The sequence below is a fragment of the Mandrillus leucophaeus genome, unplaced genomic scaffold (assembly GCF_000951045.1).
Source record: "Mandrillus leucophaeus isolate KB7577 unplaced genomic scaffold, Mleu.le_1.0 Scaffold251, whole genome shotgun sequence".
In the NCBI taxonomy this organism is placed as follows: domain Eukaryota; kingdom Metazoa; phylum Chordata; class Mammalia; order Primates; family Cercopithecidae; genus Mandrillus; species Mandrillus leucophaeus.
The window spans coordinates 2,118,199-2,144,180 of record NW_012102599.1 but is presented as its reverse complement, the minus strand read 5'-3'; the positions used below and the strand labels follow the sequence as shown (position 1 = coordinate 2,144,180).

Here is a 25,982-nt window from a genome sequence, read left to right as displayed (position 1 = left end):
TCACCACCATGCCCAGCTAATTTTTTGTGTTTTTAGTAGAGATGGAGTTTCACCATGTTGGCCAGGCTGGTCTGAAACTCCTGACCTCAAGTGACCCACTTGCCTTGGCCTCCCAAGGTGGAGGGATTACAGGCGTGAGCCGTTGTGCCCGGCTGACAAATTATTCTTAACTCAGGTAAAGTTATCAGTTAACTTGTGCACATGAAAAGAAAGCTACTGTATTCATGGAACTATCTTGATAGGGAGAAATTACTCAGGGTAACCCAGTGTGTATATAAAGCTGTCCCATCTTACAATTGAAATTATAATTTTATGCAGTTAATGTTTATTCATGAATCTCCTGTTTTTTTTTGCTTTTAGGACATTCGGAAATTCTTTGGAGTAATACCAAGTGGAAAGAAACTTGTAACTGAAACAGTAAAGAAGAATGAGAAAACAAAGTCTGATGAAGAAACTTTAAAAGCAAAGAAAGGAATAAAGGAAATCAAGGTTAGTTTTCTGGATATAATTTTGCATTGTATGAAATGTAAAATAAGCTCAGTTCTTATACTTTTTTTTTCTTTGAGACGTAGTCTTGCTCTGTTGCCCGGGCTGGAGTGCAGTGACGCAATCTCGGCTCACTGCAAGCTCTGCCTCTCAGGTTCACGCCATTCTCCTGCCTCAGCCTCCTGAGTAGCTGGGACTATAGACACCCGCCACCACGCCTGGCTAATTTTTTGCATATTTAGTAGAGATGGGGTTTCACCGTGTTAGCCACAATGGTCTCGATCTCCTGGCCTTGCAATCCTCCCCCCTCGGCCTCCTGAAGTGCTGGGAGTACAGGCATGAGCCACCATGCCCAGCCTCAGTTCTTATACTTTATATCTTGGGAAGCTTGATATCAACTCAGAGGAAGCAGGTTTCAACTCAGAGGAAGAAAAAGAGTAATAAGGCTGTTCGTTCGTTTGTTCTCTCTCTCTCTCTCTCTCTCTCCTTTTCTCTTTTCTCTTTTCTTTTTTCTTTTCTCTTTCCTTTTTTCTTTTCCTCTTCTCTTCTCTTCTTTCGACAGGATCTTGCCCTGTTGCCCAGGCTGGAGTGCAGTATCGTGATCACAGCCCACTGCAGCCTCGAACTCCTGGCCTCAAATGATCCTCCTGGCTTTGCCTTCCATGTAGCCAGAACTACAGGTGCTTGCCATTGTGCCTGGCTAATTAAAAAAAATTATTTTTTGATAGAGATGGGGTCTCAATTATGTTAGACAGGCTGGTCTTGAACTCCTGGCCTCAAGTAATCCTCCTGCCCTTGTCTCCCAAGATGTTGTGATTACAGGTGTGAGCCACCATGCCTGGCCACTAATTCTAATTAATGTAACTTACTACATTCATAGCTTGATGTTTTCTTGATGTAGAGATATAACCCCTTTTAGTTGTTAACACTTTGCATTTTAAGACCAAAGTTTACTCACAGAGACATGAACCCCTATGCTCAGGTGGATGGTGTGAGATTTCTGGTGACGGAAGGCTTTGGAGGAAAGCTTTATTCTTTCCCCTGTTCTCTATGGGCCTGAGAGAAACTAAGATATAATGTCAATATGGAAAGTAGGCCATGGCTGCAGTAGTATATTTGAATTAATATTATTTCACTTTATGTAAAGTGTAACCATTTTGCAACTCTGCAAGTCCATCTGCCACCATCACTCCATTCTTCGCGCCCTAGTTGTCATATATATTACACCTACATATGTTAATACTGCACAATTCAAGGTAATTTTGCTTTAAAAAGATGTGCATTTTTAAAAAAAATTAAGGCAAAAATTGCTCTTTTTATTTTACGCACGTATTTGCTATTTCTGATGCTGTTCATTTCTCACTGAAGATCTGAGTTTTCATCTAACATCATTTTCTTTCAATTTGAAGAATTTTCTTTAGCATTTTTTTGTAGTGTAGGTCTGTTGGTGATAAACCTCTGCTAAGTTTCTGTTAATCTGAAAATGCCTGTATTTTGCCTTCATTCTTGAAGGTTATTTTTGCTGGGTATGGAATTTTGGGGTGACCGTGTTTTAAAAAATTTAAGCCTTTTAAAGATGTTCCACTGTTTTTCGGCTTCCAGTTTGTCTGATGAGATGCCTCCAGTCATTCATATTGTTTTCTCATGTGTGTTGTTTTTCTCATGGTTCATTAAAGAATTTTTACATTTTTGGTTTTCAGCAGTTTGACTATGGCATACCTGAGTGTGGTTTTCTTGTGTTTATCCTGTTTTGGGTTTCTGAGCTTCTTTAATCTGTAAATTTATATCTTTTATCAAAATTGGGAACTTTTTGCTATAATTTCTTTAATTATTTTTTCTGCCTCATTCTCCTCTTCTTGGACTACAATTACATAAACATTAATAAGAGTTTTGATATTATCTCACGGATCATTGAGCCTTGTTCATTTTTATCAGTCTTTTTTTCAGATTGAGTACTTTCTCTTTTTCCGTCTTTAGGTTCATTGATTCTTCTTTTATCTCCAATTTGCTGTTAAGGCTATCTAGTGAATTTTTATTTTATATATTGTATTTTTCAATTCTAGAATTTTCATTTGTTTCTTTTTCATAACTTTAATTTCTCTCTTTTATGTCCTTGAGTGTAATTATAATAGCTGCTTTATTTTTTATTTTTTATTTTGAGACGGAGTTTTGCTCTTGTTGCCCAGGTTGGAGTGCAGTGGCATGATCTTGGCTCACCACAACCTTTGCCTCCTGGATTCAAGCGATTCTTCTGCCTCAGCCTCCTGAGTAGTTGGGATTTCAGGCATGCGCCGCCATGCCCGACTAATTTTGTATTTTTAGGAGAGTTGAGGTTTCTCCATATTGGCCAGGCTGGTCTCAAACTCCCGACTTCAGGTGATCTACCTGCCTCGGCCTCCCAAAGTGCTGGAATTACAGGCATGAGCCACCACGCCCGGCCTAGTAGCTGCTTGAAAATTCTTGTCTGCTAATGCTGACATCTGGGTTATATCAAGATTGGTCTTCATTAAGTGCTTTTTGTCCTGATTCTTTGGGTCATATGTTAGTTCAGGCCACCATAACAAAATACTGTAAAGTAGATGGTACTGGCTGATTAGGTGTCTGGTGAGGGCCTTTTTCCTGGTTGGTACATGGCTCCCTTCTTGCTGTATCCTCACATAGTCTCTTCTTAGTGCATTTGGGTGAAGAGAGAGATTGAGCACTCTGGTGGAGAAAGAGAGAGAGAGAGAGAAATTGAATGAGCACTCTGGTGTCTGTTCTTACAGAATGCGAATCCTGTCAGTTCAGAGCCCCACCCTTATGACCTTATTTATCCTTAATTACTTGTTTAGAGATTCCACCTCCAAATATAGCCACCCCGAAGGTTATGGCTTCAACATGTGAATTTTGGGGACACAGACATTCAGGACATAACATTCCATCCATGGCCACTCAAAATTTATGTCCTCCTTGCATGCAAAATACATTCATTCCATCATAACAGCCCCCGAAGTCTTATTTCAGCATCAAGTCTGAAGTCCACAGTCTCATGTAAATATCATCCAAATCAGATATGGGTGATACTTGAGGTATGAATCATCCTGAGGCAAAATTTCTCTCTAGGTGTGAACCTGTGAAACCAGATAAGGAACGTGCTTCTAAAATATGATAGTAGAACAGACATATAGGGTAGACATTACCATTCCAAAGAGGAGAAATCAGAAGGCAGGGAGGGGTGATGGATCCCAAACAAGTCCAAAACCTAGCACGGCAAATTCCATCAGAACATAAGCCTTGAAAATAATACTCTTTGGCTTGATGCCCTGCCCTTTAGACCCACTGGGTTAGTGGCTCTACCCCCACAACCATAGGCAGCTGTCCTGCTTCTGCAGCTCTGCTGGGCCGTCCTGCCCACAAGGCTTTGGGTGGTGGCTGTCTCATCTGTTGAAACCAAGCTCCATCTTTTGAAGAGGCAGTTCTGATGGCTGATCTCTGAATTGCTTTTGGGACCATTCTTCCCTTTTCTTGAAAAATAGCCCTGTTGTCCTGTCACTGGAATCTCAGAAGTCTGACAGCCTTCTTTCATTTTGTCCTTTCTCCATCCTCTTCAATTCAAACTGACAGTGTTTTTGCTTGTATAATCCCGTAATCTCTTTATCAAGTGATACTCCAGCTACATCCTTGCTATTCTCTTTAGAACATGCTTTTTCTTTTCTTTTCTTTTTTTTGAAACAGTCTTGCTCTGTTGCCCAGACTGGAGTGCAGTGGCGTGATCTCAGCTCACTGCAACCTCCGTCTCCCAGATTGAAGTTAATCTCCTGCCTCAGCCTGCTGAGTGGCTGGGACTGTGGTCGCGTGCCACTGTCCAGCTAATTTTTTGTATTTTTGCTAGAGTTGGGGTTTCACCATATTGGCCAGGCTGGTCTCAAACTCCTGACCTCAAGTGATCCGCCTGCCTCGACCTCCCAAAGTGCAGAGATTACAGGTGTGAGTCACCACGTCCGGCCTAGAACATGCTTTATCATTTTTTGAAATATGAACAGGCTGAGAATTTTACAAACCTTCAAGCTCTGGTCCCTTTCTGCTGAACAGTTTCTTCTGTAGTTCATCTCTTCCCTTTTGCATTTGACTACAAGCAGTCAGAAGGACTCAGGCTGCATCTTCAAGATTTTGCTTTGAGATCTCCTCAGCTAAATATGTGATTTCATCGTTCACAAGTTCCATCTTTTACAAAGCACTAGGACCCAACTTGGCCAAGTTCTGTGCCACTTTATAGTAAGAATTGCCTTTCTTCCAATTTCCAATAATCTCTTTCTCATTTCCATGTAAAACCTCACCAGGCTGGCCTTTAACATTCATATTTATACCAGCATTCTGTTCATGATGATATATGCTCTGAGATGAAAGAGGCTTCTTCTCTAGCTCTTCTCTTTTCTTCATCAGCTCTCATTGTTATTACATCTAAAGTTCATATTTCTACCAGCAGTTCCTTCCTGGCAGTCTAGGCTTTTTCTACATGCTAGAAGACATCTAGCCTCTACCCAGTTCCAAAGTCACTTCTGTATTTTAGGTTTTGTTTTTGTTTGTTTGGTTTTTTTTTTACAGTAGTACTCCATTTCTTGGTACCAAAATCTGTATTATACAATCAGAGTTCTGTAGAGAAACAGAAGCAATAGGATGCATGTGTGTATACATAGAGAGATTTATTACCAAGAATTGGTACCCTGATGTTTTAACTGGGAGTCCAAAGGCAGGAAGAAAGTATCCCAGAGATGTCCCAGCTCTAAGGCAGTCAGGCAGGAGGAATTCCCTCTCATTCAGGAGAGGATTAGCCTTTGTTCTTTTCAGACTTTCAGCTGATTGGATGAGACTTAATGCCATCAGGAAGGGCAATATGCTTTACTTAGTCTATTGATTTAAATATTAAGCTCATTCGAAAACATCCTTGCAGAAACACCCAATGTGATGTTTGACCAAATGTGTAGACATCTTGTGGTTCAGTCAGGTTCACACATAAAATTAACCTCAGCAGGTCACATTTCCTCTTTATTTGTATGTTCTAGTTGTTTTGGATTATCTTGGACATTGTGAATGATACAGTGTAGGAACTTTGGATCCTGTTATATTCCTTCAAAGAGTGTTGATTATTTTGGTTTATCAGGCATTGATCTTGGTGTACTTAAGCTCTAAACTCTTGCCTACCCTGTAATGGGCAGCAGCTGAAATCTTTATTCAATTCTTTTAACCTTAGCTAAGCACTAGGAGTTGTTCCACATATGTATAATTCAGGAGATAGCCAGAGATTTGGGTAAAGTTTACAGGCAGAATTTGGGATTTCTTTCTGTGGCTTTCTCCTTTCCTTGATACCTTCTTCTCTTACTTTTGAGTTGTAGTTGATTCTAACTCTGTCCTTGATCCAGTGGTATATGTAAATTATAATTGCTCATTTGATCCATTTTCTTGCAAGCTAGTTGATCTTATGTTTTTGAAGTTTTATTGTAATGGATAGGAATAGTTTCTATTTCTACCTAATAATTGATTATAATCAGTTTTTTCACTGTCTGACTTCTTGATGCTTTCTGAGAAAATTTGAATATGTTAGAAATGTGATGTTTAACTATAAAATATAAATAATACCTTTTGCATTGGTTTTATTTAGTATTTTTTTTTTTTTTGAGATGGAGTTTCGCTCTTGTTCCCCAGACTGGTGTGCAGTGGTGTGATCTTGGCTCACTGCAACCTCTGCCCCCCAGGTTCAAGTGATTCTCCTTCCTCAGCCTCCCGAGTAGCTGGGGTTACAGGCATGCACCACCACACCTGTCTAATTTTGTATTTTTAGTCGAGACAGAGTTTCTCCATGTTGGTCAGGCTGGTCTTGAACTCCCAACCTCAGGTGATCCACCTGCCTTGGCCTCCCAAAGTGTTGGGATTACAGGCATGAGCCACTACGCATGGCCGGTTTTATTTAGTTTCCTAAGGGGCATTGGCAGTGGTAGGCCACTAGCTTAGCATTTATTCCTGTTTCTGTCTTTTCATTTTCAGGAAGCACTTGCCTTGTAATATCTGATATCCTTTTATTCTTTGTTGTATACATAGGTTAGTGTTGAAAGTGGAGCTGAATAATGTTATAGTGTTTTCTGTAATTCTTTTTTTCCCATTGTGGTACAGTTACTGTCTGGCCTATTTTTAGCCAATAAGGGTATATTACTGACGGTTTAGGCTGGAGAATTCTTTGTTGTGGAGGAGTAGTCCTATGCATTGTAGGATGTTTAATAGCATCCCTGATCTACTTGTTAGATGACAGTAAACCTCCCTACCCCTATTTGTGACAAGTAAAAATGTTTCTAGACATTGAAAAATGTCTTCTGGTGGGGGGCGGGTATGCAAAATTCCTCCTATTTAAAATGACTGAGCCCAAATCTAACGAGAAAAAAAGGATAGTTATATAGGCTTATTTATGTTCTAATTATACTGTGATGTTTATAGGTAAATAGCTCCCGTAAAGAGGATGACTTCAAACAGAAACAACCAAGCAAGAAAAAGAGGATCATCTATGATTCAGGTAATATTTCTTCTGTGGAGCTTTAAAGTTTTAAGGTTATTGTATATCCCTTAGCACAGCGATGGGTGTGGTGGCTCACGCCTGTAATCCCAGCACTTTGGGAGGCCAAGGCAGGCAGATGACTTGAGGTCGGGAGTTTGAGACCAGCCTGGCCAACATGGTGAAACCCCGTCTCTATTAGAAATACAAAAATTAGCTGGGTGTGGTGGCATGCGCCTGCAATCCCAGCTACTTGGGAGGCTGAGGTATGAGAATTGATTGAACCCCAGAGGCAGAAGTGGCAGTGAGCCAAGATCGCCACTGTACTCCAGTCAGGCTGACAAGAGTGAGACTTTGTCTCAAAAAAAAAAAAAAAAGGTAAATAAACTATGTTCTGAGACACATAGCTCTCTGAGGTATTAATAAGTGCTGTGAGAAGGGTGCTGTATGCTCAAGTGAAATTTCAAATAATTTTATTATAGAACTTACCAGAACCAAAATCTGTTTGTATTAAAGATTCCTTCAGAAAGTGATAGAGTATGCAGCATTTGTCAAACTTAATTTGGATGTGATATATGTGTTTTTATTTAATTTAATTAATTTATTTAGAGACAGTCTTGCCCTGTTGCCCAGGTTGGAATGCAGTGGTGTGATCTTGGCTCACTGCAACCTCTGCCTCCCAGGTTCGAGCGATTCTTGCGTTTCAGACACCGCAGTAGCTGGAACTACAGGCATGCAGCACCATGTCTAGCTAATTTTTGTAATTTTAGTAGAGATGGGGTTTTACCATGTATCCCAGGCTGGTCTCGAACTCCTGGCCTCAAGCAATTCACCTTCCTCGGCCTTTCAAAGTGTTGAGATTGCGGGCATAAGCCTCTGCATCTGGCCCTGTTATTTTTAAAAATACTTGTATTAATTTCTTTTCCAGTTGAGGTTGTTGGAAGTTAAATTTGAAAAATAGTGCCTTAGAATACTGTTTTTAAAGCAAAAAATCTAAGATTTAATTTTTGTGCCTTATTGAAAGATCTGGCTTTTTTGGGTTGCATTTAAAAAGGAATAAACACAATTTAAAGGCTTTTCTTTGAATGTAATTTTAAAATAGGGAACAAATTTTTTTGCATGCCTTTTATGATGCACAAAATGATGGTAAAATGATGATAGAATTCAGAAAGTTTCAGTTTTTGCTTTTGTGGAGAAGATCTGTCTCTTCTGTTTTATTTTTATGTGGTGTGAATTTTTTTTTTTTTTTTTTTGAGACGGAGTTTTGCTCTCTCACCAAGGCTGGAGTGCCGTGGCACGCTCTCTGCTCACTGCAACCTCTGCCTCCTGAGTTCAAGTGATTCTCCTGCTTCAGCCTCCCAAGTAGCTGGGATTACAGGTGCCCACCACCATGCCTGGCTAATTTTTGTAGCTTTTAGTAGAAAAGGGATTTCACTGTGTTGGCCAGGCTGGTCTCGAACTCCTGACCTCAGGTGATTTTGCCTGCCTCGGCCTTCCAAAGTGTTGGGATTACAGGCGTGAGCCACTGCACCCGGCCTTCTGGTGTGAGTTCTTAAAATAAAAAATGTGCCTAAAGAAGCATTTATGGATTGTCAAGATTTTCACAGTACTATCAAAGGTTCTGAATTCTGAAAGTACTTAAGTGTTTACTGTGTGCCTTTTATTGCTCTGTATTGTAAAGAATTTGAAAGAAGTACATGTTCTTCTTCCCCAGGAGTTTTGTTTGTTGGGAAACTGGAAATGTGTTTGATATAGTTTACTACAGTGTGACAGGATTTATAAATGCGTGGTGCAAGGGAAGAGGAAGGACACTAAAGTTTATGAAACATCTATTTTGTACCAGGCACTATGCCAGGTACTCACACTTTTTTTCTGACTTTTATTTAAGTGCCCTGGGAGATTAGGCTGTGGTAAACAGAATAATGGCCCCAAAAGATATCCACAGCCTAATTCTTAGAACCTGTGACTATATTAGGTTATATGGGAAAGGTAAGTAAAAGTTACAGATGGTGTTAAGATGGCTAATCAGATGACCTTAAAAGTAGGGAGATTAGGTCAGGCGTGGTGGCTCTTGCCTGTAGTCCCAGCACTTTTGGAGGCTGAGGCGGGTGGATCACTTGAGGTCAGTCAGGAGTTCCAGACCAGCCTGGCCAACATAGTAAAACGCCATCTCTACTAAAAATACAAAAATTAACTGGTGTGGTGGCACGTGCCTGTAGTCCCAGCTGCTGAGGAGTCTGAGGCAGGAGAATCACTTGAACCCGGAAGGCAGAGGTTGCAGTGAGCTGAGATCACTCCACTGCACTCCAGCTTGGGCAACAGAGTGAGACTCTGTCTCAAAAAAGAAAAATAAAATAGGGACATTATGCTGGATTATCTGGGTGGGCTCAGTGTAGTCACAAGGAATAGGGAGGCAGAAAAAGGGTTTCGAGAGTGAGATTAACTGTGGAGGAAGGTTAGAGGACCCAGGAGATGGCAACATGAGAACTTTCGCTTGATGCTGCTGGCTTTGAAGATGCAGGAAGGGTCCTTGAGCCAGGAAATGCTGGCATCCACTAGAGATTGGAAAAGGCAAATAAAATTCTTTCTTAGAGTATCCAGAAAGGAACATAGCCCTACTGGTACCTTGACTGGGCCAATGAGACCCATATTTACCGTCTGTCTAACCTCCAAAACTGGAAGATAATAAATTTAGTGGCTTAGTTGTTTTAAGCCACTAAGTTTGTGGCTATTTATTATAGCTGGAATAGGAAACTAATACATAGTCTTAACACTGAGTAAAAGTAACCTGTGAGAATTCACAGAAGACATGTGCCTTGAAAAAGACCTTGAGGAATTGGTTCACCATGACTACTTTAAAAATGCACTGTATTATAATAGTTCTTTTCCAAGTTTCATTTTATTTTTCTCTCACATACAGATTCAGAGTCAGAGGAGATGTTGCAGGTAAAAAATGCCAAAAAGCAACCAGAAAAACCGCCAGTATCTTCTAAACCTGGTAAAATTTCACGGCAGGATCCTGTTACATACATTTCAGAAACAGGTAAGGTTGCATTGTGTGTTATGTTCTTGAGTTTTTTGTTGGTGTCTAAATGTACCTCCTTCACTTTGAATGGAATTTCTACTGCCTTTTTGCTTTGTTGAGTTATATTTATCAGGGAAGGCTAGGATCATCTTTGGCATTTCCTGTGGATTAAGGACCAATTACAGGGAAATTGGCTCTTGGAATTTTTTTTAAGTGCTCGTACTGAATCATATAAATTGAAGCTTAATCTTGAATCACATATTAAAATAGTATTGGGTTGTTTTAGAACTGCTTTTTTAATGTAAGCTTTTTATCCGGCAGGCCAAAGTCAATAATCTAAGTGTAGAGTGATTACTCACATTTGTGATTTATTATTTAGCACTGATGTTGAATTCCTTGTATTCTCTGGTGACACTGAAAATTAAAGTATTGGGTTTTTTAAAGAACATTGTTTTGTACTTAAATTTAGTTCTGTTAGATCTGTTTTAAGAGTAATCAAAGTGCAAAGGACATTTATAAATAATTATGTGCTAATCTGAAATATTTTGTTGTGTAAATAATTGTTTCATGAATACTGTTCTTTTATGTAAGGATCCCAGAGTTATATTGTCATCCTAGAAGAAAAGCTCAGATAAGTTAGTGGTGAAGTCATTTCGATTGTAACATTGTTAACCCTTGGAGGAGACCATAACCAGAATAATACGGGATGATGTACATGAAAGGGCCAGACCCAGTGCCTGACACATTGAGTAGGCAGTCCAAAGGAAAAAATAAAAAGAAAAACCAAGTCCATAGGTGAACTTTGTAAGTTATGTGAAACATTTGCTGATGAAATTGTTCAAAATATTAAAGACAAAGTGTAAGTGATGTGAGCATATTTTTTGGGAAATTTTTCCTAAACTGAGACGTTTCTTTGTTATGGGCAGGTGACTGACTCTTAACTTTCTCATGCTGTTGCTAAATATCTGCTCAGGCACATTGTGTAAACGAACCCTTAAATTGAGAGGCTCTCCTCTTAGCTCTGGCTACCTTTGTGAAGTTTTGAACATGTGGGAGGGGAGAGTAAGAACAGTATGGTGATAGGTTTATTATGTAACTGAAGGTGGTGTGATTAGGCTTTCCAGTGACACCCTGAAAAACGTCAAAGTTAGTGTGCAGCCAGCCATGGCCTTCAACTGTGGATCAAGGCTGTTGTTATCTGGTGATTTTAAGTAAACAAAAAGGTCAGATAATTTAAGTTCTGATCACAGTTTCTTTCACATTGGACTGTTTATTTCAGACAAGCAATTTTTTTCTTTCTGTATCTAGTCATCCGTTAAGATGAGCAATATTTGAATGTTACTTTCTGAAGAGATGTCCAGCTTTTTATCTGAAAACTTTTTATGAACATTAGGCAGTGTTCGTGTCGTTTGCTGGTAGCATATACATGTGAAAGTAAACATTGTCCTCTTGTTTTAGCTAAAAATCTTGGGGTATGATGTACCTATCTAAGGTGGTGTTCAGTATTGTGCATTATTCTATTTTTTTCTTAGAATTGAGATGTGGGGAAGAAGCTTGCTTTATTGCCTGTTTTATCTTTTCATACTTTATTGTTTGAAATGATAGGTGAATGGGAGGAAGATAAGCCTTTTCCTTCATACAAGAGAATGAGACTGTTAAAAAAAGTCCATAATAAGATTGGCATAATAAAATCACAAATATATGAGTTTCAAAAAAGAGAAGTGCAGCTTTTTCAAATTAATATTCTACTGGAAAATCCTTGACCTTAAAGTAATACTTTCGTTACTCTTTACTTTAGGCTAGAACCATACTTTTCAATATTGGGTCATAAATATTTTTGTTTTATATTACCAGTATAAGGTTAAATAAAATGTGTGTGTGTGTGTAATAGAATTGGGCATTACCTCATTCCATAAAATAGAATGAGTATTCCCAATATTTGTGTAATAGTTTAAAAGTAAAAATTCTAATCTAAAACTGTATTGTTTATCTAGAGATTGGAGCTTCTTGTGGAAAAGTATCATATGACATGATTCAGTTTAAAAAAACCTGTTAATTCCAAAAGATAGGATTTTTTTTTCATTATTGCATACTATCTTTTCTTATGTTCTGTATTCTGATTTTAAAAACAACCTTTGGTTCTATTGGCATTTTTCTTGTGGCACAGCATGTGTACTGTTTAAAAGCATGGCCTTGGTTAAATCTTTACTTAACTTTCCTTGTGTTTTAGTTTACTTCTATGTAAAATGGAGACATCACTAGTACCTGCATCAGCAGCCTTTTGTGATAGTCAAATGAGATAATTCTTGAAAAGCATTTAAAATAGGGTCTGACTTAGGATCTAAAATAGTAAATGCTCAATAAGTATTAATTGTTATTCTTATGTTTTGACTCTATTATAAGCCTACATCTGCCTTTAAAGACATTTTGTATTTGTTTACTTACTTAGGGCTTTCTATTGATTTTGTAATTGAGCTTTAGAAATTTGGGAATGATATTTGGCTCACTTATGTTATGGATTTGTGTCATCCATTATGGGAACTACTAGTTATTTGTGGCTGTGGAGCACTTGAAATGTGCTTAGTCTGAATTGAGAATGCTGTAAATGTGAAATACACACAGATTTCACACAGCAAAGGAAACAGTCAACAAAATGAAATGACAACCTACAGATTGGGACAAAATTTGCAAATCATATATTTGATAAGAGGTTGATATCTAAAATGTGTGAATAATTCATACAATTCAATAGAAAAACAGTCAAATTTAAAAATGGGTAAAGGACCTGAAGAGACATTTCTCCAAAGAATGCATAAAAGTGGCCAACAGGTATATGAAAAAGTGTTTAATATCATTAATCCTTAGGGAAATGCAAATCAAAACCAGTATGCAATAACACCTCACTCGTTAGGATGGCTATCATTAAAGAATAAAGGGATAACAAATGTTATTCACAGTGTGCAGAAAAGGGAACCTGTAACACCATTGGTGGTAATGTAGATTGGTGCAGCCATTATGGAAAACAGCATAGAGGAGCCCAGTGGAATTAAAAATAAAACCGCCATATGACCCAGCAGTCTCTCTTCTGGGCATATACCTAAAGGAAATGAAATCACTACCTCAGAAAGTTATCTGCACTCCCATATTCATTGCAGCATTATGCACAAAGCCAAGATACGGAAACAACCTAAGCGTCAGACGGTGGATGGATGAAGGAATTGTGGTATATGTAATCATGGAATATTATTTGGCTTAAAAAAAAAGGAGGTTCTGTCATTTGCCACAGCATGTATGAACCCGGCGGACATTATGTTAAGAGAAATGTCAGGCACAGAAGGAACAATATTGCGTGATCTCACTTATAATGCAAACTCTTAAAAAAAAGTCAATAGAGAATGCAACAGTGGTTGCGGGGGTTGAGGAGGACATGGGGAGATATTGATTAGAGGTTACAAAGTAGCAGATACATGGGATGAACAAGTCCAGAGATCTAATGTATAACATGAGGACTATAGTTAATAAAGTTGTACTGTATTTGGGATTCCTGCTAAATTAGTACATTTTAGTTGCTCTTGCCACAAAAATAAAATGAGTAACTATGTGAGATGATGGATATGTTAATTTGCTTCACTCTAGTATTTATTTTACTATCTATATATCCCCTAATATCATGTTGTATACTTTAGATATATACAATAAAATTTATTTTAAAAACACAAATTTCAAAGACTTCCTACACAAAAAAGGTAAACTACCTTGTTAATTTTTTGTTATTGATCCCATTTTGAAATGCTAATTTGGATCTATTGGGTTAGATAAAATATATGGTTAAAATTAATTTCACTTCTTTCTTTCTACTTTTAAAAATGTGGCTATGAGAAAATTTGAAATTTTATATGTGGCTTGTATTTTATTTCTGTTGCATAGTGCTTTATAAGCAATGAAAAACAGATTTAGGAAAAATGTAGGTTTCAAGTATTTTTGCTTATATTATTATACAGCTAGCTTTTTAGATTATTGTTATACAGATTTTTAGGCTTTCCATTTTGCTCCATGAGAAATATTTTTGATCATCACTTTGATTAGCTCTGTCTTCTACTAGGATTTATTGATTTTTAAAAACTAATTTAACCACATTAATTTCCCAAGTTACAGGAAAAGGAAAGAACTGCTTATAAATATCTTTATAGCCAACTATTGACTCTAGTAAAATGTTCTTCAAGGTTAGTAAAAACCCAAATACTTGTTGTACTGGGTAAATATATTTACTTTTAGCTGTTTAATGAAGTGAGAGACCTTGAGTCTTGTTTGGCGAAGATTGACCTTTTATTATGGTTTCATCAGGGCCTGCTGTTTGATCGAAAATGGTGGGGGTTTTTCCTGCCTTGAATTGTTTGACTGGTAATTTTAATTGTGCACATAATTCCGGAGGCAGTTAGTACTCCTGAAGTTATAATTATTTGAGGAGTGTTAAATGGGAAAAAAACTGGTGATGTTGTGTTCTCTAGGTTACAGGTTACCATGTAATAACAGTGACTTGTGACTTTGGAAAATAGTAGCAGAAAATATTTTTGGCGATGTGTGTAACATTCTCTTTGCTAACTTTTAGAGACATATAGTTTTGTGCATGGGACAAATAGGTATAGATTCTGTATATGATAGAGAGCTTCTCTTAGATGTTTTCAGGGAAACCTAGAGTGATAAGGGTAGAAAATTTCCTTCAAGTGAGTATTATATTTTTTTGATTATACTTGTTCAAAAATTAATAATACTTTGTACATTAAAATTCCGTATAAAGGAAACTAAATTTAGAATTTTTGAAGATGAGGTATTTAAATTAATATTATTTTAAATTACCTAAGTAAATGTTCCATTCACACACACACATTTGAGTAGCATCTTTTTTTTTTTTTTTTTGAGACGGAGTCTTGTTGTGTCTCCCAGGCTGGAGTGCAGTGGCGTGATCTCGGCTCACTGCAAGCTCCGCCTCCCGGGTTCATGCCATTCTCCCGCCTCAGCCTCCCAAGTAGCTGAGACTACAGGCGCCCGCCACCACGCCCGGCTAGTTTTTTGTATTTTTAGTAGAGACGGGGTTTCACCATGTTAGCCAGGATAGTCTCGATCTCCTGACCTCGTGATCCACCCGCCTCGGCCTCCCAAAGTGCTGGGATTACAGGCTTGAGCCACCGCACCCGGCCGAGTAGCATCTTACTGTAAAATTTCTAGAGCTTGCTTTTTCTTATTTTTTTTTTTTTTTGAGATGGAGTTTCGCTCTTGTTAGGATCTTGGCTCACCGCAACCTCTGCCTCCCAGGTTCAAGTGCATCTCCTACCTCAACCTCCTGAGTAGCTGAGATCACAGGCATGCACCGCCATGCCCGGCTAATGTTGTATTTTTAGTAGAGACGAGCTTTCTCCATGTTGGTCAGGCTGGTCTCGAACTCCCGACCTCAGGTGATCCACCTGCCTCAGCCTCCCAAAGTACTGGGATTACAGACGTGAGCCACTGCGCCTGGTCTACAGCTTGCTTTTTCATAACTTAATGCCTTAACCCTCCCTTCTCCCTTCCCTCCCAGTAGAAGAATTGAGTAGATCTTTGGATGTCTCTCGTACACTTAATTTTTAAATGTCATCTAGTTTTATATCTTCTACAAATTTGATAGATTTATCTTTGTGTTTCTTCCTGAATCATTATTAAAATTGTTTAGCATTAAGGGACAAAGTTTTTTTCAAAATTTGCTTTGAATCATCAGCACCCTGGATATAGCTGTTTAGTTTCTTATGTATAGCTGTCTAATTACTTATGAATCTTAGTAATGACTATTATTTTGTATTTCTCTATCTTGCCATAAATCAGTGTTTCTCAACCAAGGGTGATATTGCCTTCTGAGGAACCTTTGACAATATCTGGAGACAGTTTTGGTTGTCACAACTGGGGGATGCTACGGCATGTAATTGGCAGAGGCCAGGTATGCCACTAAGCATCCCACAATGCACAGGACAGAGAGTTACTTGGCTTAAAATGTCAATAACGTGGAGGTTAGAAACCCTGCCTCTTATCAGAAGAGAATTTGGTAGATACTTTGTTTAAGTCCAGATATCGTTTTTAGTATTCATTTCACCTACTAGTGTGATAACTCACAGAGGAAATGAAGGCTTAGGGCTTAGTTTATGCTCAGTGAGACCTTGTCTACTTCAGTTGAGTGCCATTATGTTGCTCCTGACCTGTTCATGGTGTTACTGCATAGCATTGTCACTAAATCTATAATCTTCTGTAGTTCTGTGGTTGCGGATCTGCCTTTCTATTTTTTTGACAATTAGGACTTCATTTCTTTAATCTTCAGGGATTTCTATTTTATGTGATGATTCAAAGGTCACTGATAGTGCTTTAGCAATTTTATCTGCAAATGCACATATTTATGAGAGCTAGATGCTTTCTTATAATCTTCTTTGCTAATTTGTTCTTCAATTCTCTTTTATTAGTGTGTATTACGAGACCTGAAAAAAATTAAGTGGCATATGGAGAGGAAGGAGATTTGAAAAGGGCACAGTAAATAATGAGACACTAAAATATTGAGGTTCTGAAGCATCTTTGAAAATGAACAGACTGTTCTGGTGACACGTACTTTGCTGTCAGGCACTTGTGAAATTATGAGGGACATAGAACTGTATTCCAGAATGCCAAGGAAGTAGGATTATGTTATGAAAATATCATTAAGTACTAATAATATACAATACAATATATAATAATAAAATAATATACAAAGTGATTTATATTTGGCTTTGATACTAAGACCAGCACTGTTCTCTCCTCTTGTGTGGGGAAGATGTATGTGAATGGCATTGGGGAAATTGCATTGCAGAATCACTCCCTTAGCTCTGTGGCCAGGCAGGTTTCCTTCTATTGCCCGTTTTATGCCTTAGAATTGTAAGAAGCTTTGGGTAATGTATCTGTGGCAACTACCCAGGCCTTTCCCCCACTTTTTCTTATTCAGGCATTTCAGTGGACTCGGTACCCGTGTGGTGGATAACATCACATTGCAAGCCAGTACTTTTTTCTCTTATTTATTATTACTCAGCTACCTCACTAGACTCCGTGAATTATAAAATAAGGTTTATTTTAAAAATATAACTGACTCTATTTGATTCTAAGAGGATTCATTTGTAGTGAATCATGAGATCTCTGGTTTCTTGATTGAAGATGAGCAATCTTAGAAGTTTTATTTTATGCCGATATGTATAGAATGTCTGATTTACCATATAAATGGGCAAAAGTGGTATGTTTAGTTTCTCTTCCATCCACTTAATTTAACCAATATTTATTGACGGCTTGGCTCATACATGAACCTTTTTCTGTCTCTAAAACCAAAATGATGGTTTAGATTTTTGACTCATGGAAATATTGAAAAGAAGCTTTATAGAAAAAGAGTTTGAACAGTTTGATTCGTTTTTTAGTTTTTGACTTGTTGCTAAATTATTTTTAGTCCCTGTAACTGGATCTCTTCATTAATTTGCTTTTTGTGTATTCTAGACCAAAGAAAAGAAAATCACAGAATTAGAATTCAGAGATCTGTTTGGAAAGGCCAGATTCTCAGCAGTATGAATTCCAGAATTAGATTTTTTTCCTTCTAGCCTTATAAATAGATTTTTATATGGACCCCCACATTTTTTATTTCTCTTTTGTTATTCTTCTAAATAAATGAATGTATCTAACTCAGAATGTCAAAGCAATCTTCTCTCCCACACAGTTCCTCTGCTGTGTGTAGGATAATATGATAATGCTAGTTTGCTTGGTTGTTGGTACCGCATTTGAGGTTATGTTGCCTATAAATACAAATAAATGGTGTTTTTACAAGAAGACAGATATCCTAGAGGGAAAATCTAAGTGTTCAATTGTTCGTGATTTTCAACCAGTTCTCCTCAATTTGACTTAGATCTGTTTATCATTATTTTATTGTAAGTTTCTGGGGAGAAGAGAACATGGTTTGCCTTTGGCTTCCGATGAGGCGGAATCCAATTTAAGCTTATTAGAAAACAAGAACAAATGTTAAAAAAGAATAACTACAACTTTATTTGGAATGTTTCATCTCTACACACTGTGTAGGATTGTAAAATATTTATTTTACATGAGGATCCTCACAGCAACACCTGTTAAGTCACTGTCTGTTGGAAGCAGCTAGTTGTAACCTTGGCCTGTGTTGTCTTCTTTCCATAATATATTGGTATAACCTTTAAAATGTTAAAGGCAAAGGAACTTTAAGACAACTAGTTGAGAAGTCATAGTAGAGAAACAGTAGGACTGCTTGTTCTTCAAGTTTTCTGGTTTCATCAAGGCAAGATGACAGTGTTTTCAGATATGCCTGTGGCTTATAGGATACCATATTTATTTATAAAATAAATATGAAATCCTTTATATTTGTGAGAAATATCTCAATGCTTAGGATCATGAATTTGCTTTTTTTTTTAAAATGTTATTCTCATAACTGTAAGGAGTATGGGGAAATTGACAAATCAGGGGGTACTAAATAGGTATTAAAGCAAGGGAGCCAGTCCTTGAGAATTAGCCTCCCTTTTTCTTTTCATGACTGTGTTTTACTAGAGTTACTCGTACTTTCCGAGGGGCTTAGAGAGCTGTTTATTTTGTAGTTAACAGAGAAAAGGAGCCTTATTTGCAATTTTTGTTTATCCCAATGAAAACATACTTAAAGTATCTTGTAGAACACTCCCATATTTTTTCTTTGGAGATCCATGTGTAATTAAATTTTCTCAGAAATTATAAAAATGTTTATAAACTTATGCCCGTGTTTAGCTATAGCACAATTTTTTGATCTATAGCTTAAAGACATTGTTCAATTCAAATTCATGTGTTCAGAGAACGGCTCTGTTACCCTCCACTATTGTACAGAGATCTCTGGTAGAGGAGGCTCATGACAAGAACCTCCCTTTTTAGGGGTGATGTTTATACCTATAACATTAGGGTGCACATAAAAGAACAGAGTGATGCATTTTGTTTTTTTGACAGCTTAATTTTGCTCTTTTCATGAGTTTTTTTTTTTTTTTTGAGTCTTGAAATTTGGGCTTAATTTTTCATGGCTTCATGAGTCCATTGTATAGTTAGACCATAATTTATATAAATATTTTCCCGATTTCAAGCATGTCGGTTGCTTACACTTCTTATGCTCCTAATAGTGTGATGACTAGACTAAATTTATATGTAAATATTTGTCATCACCTCTGAGTATCTCCAAGAGTTACTATGCTAAAGGAGATGAATGAACTTCTTTAAGGTTCTGGGTGTGTTCTACGAAATTACTTTCTAGAAAAGTCACACTAATTTACACTTTTATAATTAGTGTTTTTATTAGTACAAACTCATATTTTCATCAATATTGTGTATAATATTAAAAAATCTATATGGCTACCCATAGAGTCATAATATTGTAGAGGGGAAAATCTTAAGAGTTTGTTTGGGCCGGGCGCGGTGGCTCAAGCCTGTAATCCCAGCACTTTGGGAGGCCAAGACGGGCGGATCACGAGGTCAGGAGATCGAGACCATCCTGGCTAACACGGTGAAACCCCGTCTCTACTAAAAAAAAAAATATGAAAAACTAGCCGGGCGAGGTGGCGGGCGCCTGTAGTCCCAGCTACTCGGGAGGCTGAGGCAGGAGAATGGCATGAACCTGGGAGGCGGAGCTTGCAGTGAGCCCAGATCGTGCCACTGCACTCCAGCCTGGGCGACAGAGTGAGACTCCGTCTCAAAAAAGAAAAAAAAAAAAAGTTTGGTCCAACATTTTACAGAAGACCACAGTGAAACCCTGATGACTAATTAAAATAAAAATGGTAAGTCAAACTTAGGTTAGAATTTTAGTTTTCTAGACTTCTGGTTCAGTATTGTTTTTCCCAGAGAATACTACTTTTATTTATTGAATGGCTGTAACATGGCTAGGTGCTACACTGGGCACTTAGCGTTTAAAATTTTGTCTTATTTTATTTTAGTTTAGTTTAGTTTATTTGTAGAGATGGGGTCTTGCTCTTTTGCCCAGGCTGGTCTTGAACTCCTGGGCTCAAGTGATCCTTCTGTCTTGGTTTCTCAAAGTGCTGGGATTATAGGCATGGGCTACCATGTCCGGCCCTTTAAGAAAAATTTAATCTTCCCAGTAACCTAAATGTTGAGTGGCTTGAAACTGTTTTACTATTTATAGAGAAGGGGACGTAAGGAAGAAATAAGAGCAGTCTTCAGATGCTGGATGTGGAAAAAGTAGATAAACTTTTTCTCCCTGGTCAGCGGATAGATTAAGGAAAGAGGTGGAATTCACAGGGAAGTATTTTGACTTAATATAAGGAAAAACTTTCTTAAGGAGTATAGTATTTTGCTATTCACTAAAGAAAGAAGGTGAATTAACGTTGTTCGATTTTGAAAGTATTTAAGTCTAGTCTATTTTTTTTGTTAGAAATGTGGAAAATGGGGTCTATGTATTGAATAAGGAGGTAGGACTAGTTGACTAAAGATAATTTATTTTACAGTTCTTGGCATGTAGTTTAATGCTCAATAAAAACTTATTAATAGTAAATTAAAAGATACCATGAAGTCTGTGAAGCCAGCAACAGAATAGCAGAGATGCTGATAAATAATGAACAGAAGTAAGCAAAGAAGAGTGGAGAGGAGATAGAAACTAAAGCACTGACTCTGAAAGCTAAGGGGTCAGAGAGTTCTAGGATGTAGTCAATTTGTTGTAAAACATTAGATGGAGCAAAGGGTGTATTAGTCCGTTTTCACGCTGCTAATGAAGACATACCCGAGACTGGGCAATTTATGAAAGAAAGGTTTATTGTACTTACAGTTCCACGTGGCTGGGGACCTCACAATCATGGTGGAAGGGGAAAGACACGTCTCAAGTGTCAGCAGACAAGACATCAGATCTCATGAGACTTATTCACTATCGCAAGAACAGCACAGGAAAGACCTGTCCCCATGATTCATTCACCTTTCTCAGGATCCCTCCCATAACATGTGGGAATTCAGGATGAGATTTGGGTTAGGGACACACCCAAACCATATCAAAGGGTGTGAAGAAAACATGAAAATTACCCATATTTCCCTAATCAGAGATAAACATTGTTAATGTTTTATTGATTCTTTTCAGATTTTAGAATGTGAATTTAAAAATTATGTATATATCTAGAGATAAACAGTGTCATTAAACATACTGTTACGTCATCTGCTTTTGCCACCTAATAAACATGAATATATTTCTGTGAGTAAATATGGATATTTGTTATAATTTTTATTGCTGTAGAGATTTTGTTACATGGTTGACTATACATATTAATAGATATTTAGGTTATTTGTTTTCCCATATTATAAACAATACTCACATCTCTCTGTTCATACTGCCATTATTATAGTTGAGGCCATCTTTGCCTACATGGTCACTTACTTTCTGACTTCCCCTTTTCTTGCCCTATTGCAACCTGCTCTCCATAGTAGTTGATCTCACCCACTCAGCTATGGGGTTTTCTGTCATACTGCTTATAAGCATGGCTAGGTGTAGTGGAAATGGAATGTTAGTATTTTTGGCATTTTTACGGTGGTGGGAAACTAGTAGAGCACCATCATTTCAGAGATAATTTAAGTTTGTTCTTTCTCCATTAAGGGACTCCCTCTTGCCCAGAAGTACAATTGTTGAACTTAAAGCAAATAAAGATTATAAAATTTAATAAGATAAGAAATTTGACATATTTGGGTATAACTGGCCAGCTGTCAAGTATAAAAACTTTGAGTTTCTATAATACCATGATCGTTGTGTTATTATTTTAGAGAAAAGGAAAAGACTTTGAGATTATATTCTCAATGGTTAGTTACTAGGACTATTATGGGTGATCCACATGGCTATTATAAATGGAATGGTGATGTTACCTAGCCTTTTGCAAAGCCTTTTTCCTGTCTGACAAAGAGGCAGAGAAAAACCGGTAGTTAGGTAGGGAGAACAGATATTTGAATGACTGAACCTAGTCTGTTGACTCCTTGTAATGTATGGTTGAACTGAAATCTGTTAATTGTATCAGACCTTGGATGTGCTTTAGAAAGAGTTATGGATAAATTTTTAATTAAGACTTGATGGTGGATTGACTATAGTTGAAGACAAATGAAACAAATATGTTTTAATTTAAGTCTTTCAGTTGCAAACACTTTAGTGTAAGCAAAATGGGGGAATTTATTCGGAGCCTGCTAACTTTTCTCACTGAATGTAGAAATAAACATTTTGCACCTTGGTTTGTACATACTGGTTCAACAAATCAAGGATAAAGTTGGCCACACCTTGCTCAAGTGCTCACTCCTGGTCTAGTTGATTGTGGTCAAGAGTGTGGAGCCATCTGATGGATATATCTGTGGTTTTTGGAGGCCCTTTGGAGGGTGGGGTGAGCTGTAAATTATTAGAGAAAATGTGCTTGTAGTGAAGGGCACTGGCTACTACGTGCTTGTTTTAAATAGTGGGTTATTTTTAGTAATCAGAAACCTGTTAAGAGTTATGTGTTGCAAAATTTATAGTTTCATTTTAATATAAATATAGTAATTAGAAGGTAAGGCTAAATCCTTTTAATTTTTACGTATCATTAGATACTTTCATGTTTGAAATGGCAGCCACCTAAGGATAACACAGGGCCTGGGACATAAGGCCTTGAGCAAATGTTCATAGTTGAATGAGGGAGCAGTTGAGAGGACATAAGAGCCACTCATATGTGGCTTTGCATACCAAATTTATAAAGGGAACCGTTCCCCATCCCCATCATGACCTAGTCTTCATGGTTGTCTTTTATTTTAAAAAAAAAAGGTTTTTTTTCTTCTTTTTTGAGAGGGAGTCTCACTCTCACCCAGGCTGGAGTGCAGTGGTGCAATCTCAGTTCACTGTAACCTCCGCCTCCCAGTTCAAGTGATTCTCCTGCCTCAAAACACCCAAGTAGCTGGGATTACAGGCACATTCCACCATGCTCGGCTAATTTTTGTGTTTTTAGTAGAGACGGGGTCTCACCATGTTGGCCAAGCTGGTCTTGAACTCCTGACCTCAAACGATCCGCCCATCTGGGCCTTTCAGAATGCTGGGATTACAGGTGTGAGCCACTGCACCTAGCCTGTTTCCAATTTTATTAAAAAAATTTTTTTTAGAGATAGGTTGGAGTGCAGTGGTACAATTGAGGCTTACTGCAGCCTCCATCTCTTGGGCTCAAGCAATCCTCATCCTACCTTAGCCTTCTGAGTAGCTGGGGCTACAGGCATGCACCACCATGCCCAGCTTAATTTTTTTTTTTTTTTTTTTTTTTTTGAGATATAGTCTTGCTCTGTCTCCCAGGCTGGAGTGCAGAGGCACTATTTCAGCTCACTGCACCCTCTGCCTCTGCCTCCGGAGTAGCTGGGACTACAGGCGTGCACCACTCTGCCCGGCTAAGTTTTGTAATTTTAGTAGAGATGGGGTTTCACGATGTTTACCAGGCTGGTGTCAAACTCCTGACCTCAAGTGATCCCCAGCTAATTTTTTTTGGTAGAGATAGTCTCATTATGTTGCCCAGGCTGATCTTGAATTCCTGAGCTCAAGCAGTCCTCCGCCTCAGCCTCCCAAGGTACTGGAATGACAGGTTTATGTTACCGTCCCTGACTTCATGTTTGTCTCTTAGATTTTCATTTTTATTGGATTTCTTTTGTTAATAGGCCAAATTGAAAAGCTTTATTTTATTTTTATTTTTTGTGAATCACTGAAGCAAACAAATTTATTGACACCCTTTTGAGGTACATTTTTGGAACTTCTAATTATCTAAACATTGTCATGAATGCTTAAAAAGATGTGTAGGGAAACTTTTTAAAAGATGTTTTGTGGAAACTTTTTAGAAAAAGAAAATGTAACAAAGAGTTTATGGTCTTAAATGAATGGTTAGATATCAGTAGATGGTTCACCTGCAATATATAGCTAGAACTTGACAACTTACCACCTCTGCAAATACCACCATAGTCCAAGCCTCCCGCATCTCATCTGGAACTGCAGTAGCTTTCTAAATGGTCTCCCTGCATTTACTTTCCCCCCTCTTCTGTGTGTTCTTCAAAGGACAGGCCTTAAGTTGGGTCACAAACTATGCTCAAAATTCTCCAGTGGATTCCCATTCTATAATAAAGACTAAAATTATTCCTACTGCCTAGAAAGTCCTCCAGGATTTGGCCCCTACATCTTTCACTCGAACTCTTCTGGCACGCCTCCGCATTGTGCTGCAGCCACATTGAACTCCAGGCACACTCCCGTCTCGGCTTTTCCCTTTGTAGTTTTAACTGCCCGAATATTCTTGCCTGAGGTATCTTCATTTCAGGCCTCTGTCAAAGTGTTGTTTATCAAAGAGGCATTCCCTGACTACCTTATCTCAAAGAGTATCCTTCATCACTCTTTAATTCTTTCACCCTGTTTCACCCTGTTTTACTTTTTATTCATAGAACATTTAACTTGACAATGTGTATTTGTTTATTTGTATATCTGTTTCCTCTTCTAGACTTCAAGTTCCATGAGGGAAGGAATTTTGTCTTTTTTATTCACTGCTGTATCTTAAGTGCCTGGTACATAATGGGTGCTCAGTAAATATTTGTGTATTCTCGGTAGTAATTGGGGGAGACAGTGTATTACAGGCCTGGCACTGGTAAATGTGGGGATGATGGTTGAATTTAGGAGATAGAAGGTAAAAAAGTTACTAGCATCTCAAAGTTCTTGTATACTTATTTTGTTTTTGAGACAGGGTCTTTGTTGTTCAGGCTGGAGTGCAGTGGTGCAATCACAGCTAACTGTAGCCTCAACCTCCTGGGTTTATATCCTCTTGCCTCAGCCTCCCTAGTAGCTGGGACTAGAGGTGTGCACCACCATGCCTGGCTAATTTTTTGATAGTTTTTTTGTAGAGACGGAATTTCATGATGTTGCCCAGGCTGGTCTCGGACTCCTGAGCGCAAATGATCCTCCTATCTTGGTCTCCCAAAGTGCTGGGATTACAAGCATGAGCCACCATGTGTAGCCTCTTGTATACTTTTTATAAAGCTGGTAGAAGTGTTTGCTTTGTATAACTGAATTGATGTTTTATAAAAAATATTTGGTTACATTTCATTTAAGATGAAGAAGATGACTTTATGTGTAAGAAGGCGGCCTCTAAATCAAAAGAGAATGGAAGAGCTACAAATAGTCATCTTGGAACATCAAACGTGAAAAAGAATGAAGAAAACACTAAGACCAAGAATAAGCCTTTATCACCAATAAAACTTACACCCACATCAGTGCTTGATTATTTTGGAACTGGAAGTGTCCAAAGATCTAATAAGAAGATGGTGGCAAGCAAAAGAAAAGAGGTGAGTGTTCTACATATAAGCAAGTATGCTCAGGATTTATACCCATTCACTAATATTAATAACAGGAGAAACTAGGATGTAGTAAATAGGTCAACATGTTTTAATAATTAAAATAATTTTCCTATGATTATGGATAAAATATATTGCCCTCATTTTAAAGGATGAGGAAGTTAGAATGTTACATATTTAGTTTTTTTAATTCGTGAAAGCGGGAAAAGATCTTTTAAGCTGTAAGAAAAAGTTGTAATTATTCGAATTTAAATTGAGTTATCAGAATGCAAACTCATTTTACTGTTGACCTCAGCCAGTCAATATTAGAAATAAATTTGTTTCCACATGAGATAATAAATAGAGTCTTTACAAATACAGCATACCAATGCTACACTTTTGACCTTCGCTACTTTGACAGATATTGGATTCATCTGTTTCTGGCCATTTAGGAAACAGACATACCACATAAATTATGGTGAAAGTAGTCCCCTGAGTTAAAGAAAGCCTGCCCCATCGTGGGTGTTTGTTGATTCGATCACTTCCTCCATAGTACAATGTAATCATTCTCACATGTTGGTTTGCCAATGTTCTGGA

The 25,982-nt window shown here is 37.8% G+C and overlaps 1 protein-coding gene across 2 annotated transcripts in view; it reads left to right on the top strand.

Moving 5' to 3' along the window:
* The window catches only part of RFC1 (replication factor C (activator 1) 1, 145kDa), a 77,366-nt gene that overhangs the window by 15,565 nt on the left and 35,819 nt on the right, over nt 1-25,982 (top strand). For both annotated transcript variants that reach the window (XM_011983543.1, XM_011983542.1), the window contains exons 2-5: nt 361-489; nt 6,952-7,027; nt 9,927-10,049; nt 25,165-25,397. In XM_011983543.1, coding sequence (XP_011838933.1) covers nt 361-489; nt 6,952-7,027; nt 9,927-10,049; nt 25,165-25,397 — 561 coding nt within the window. The remainder of the gene's footprint in view (nt 1-360; nt 490-6,951; nt 7,028-9,926; nt 10,050-25,164; nt 25,398-25,982) is intronic.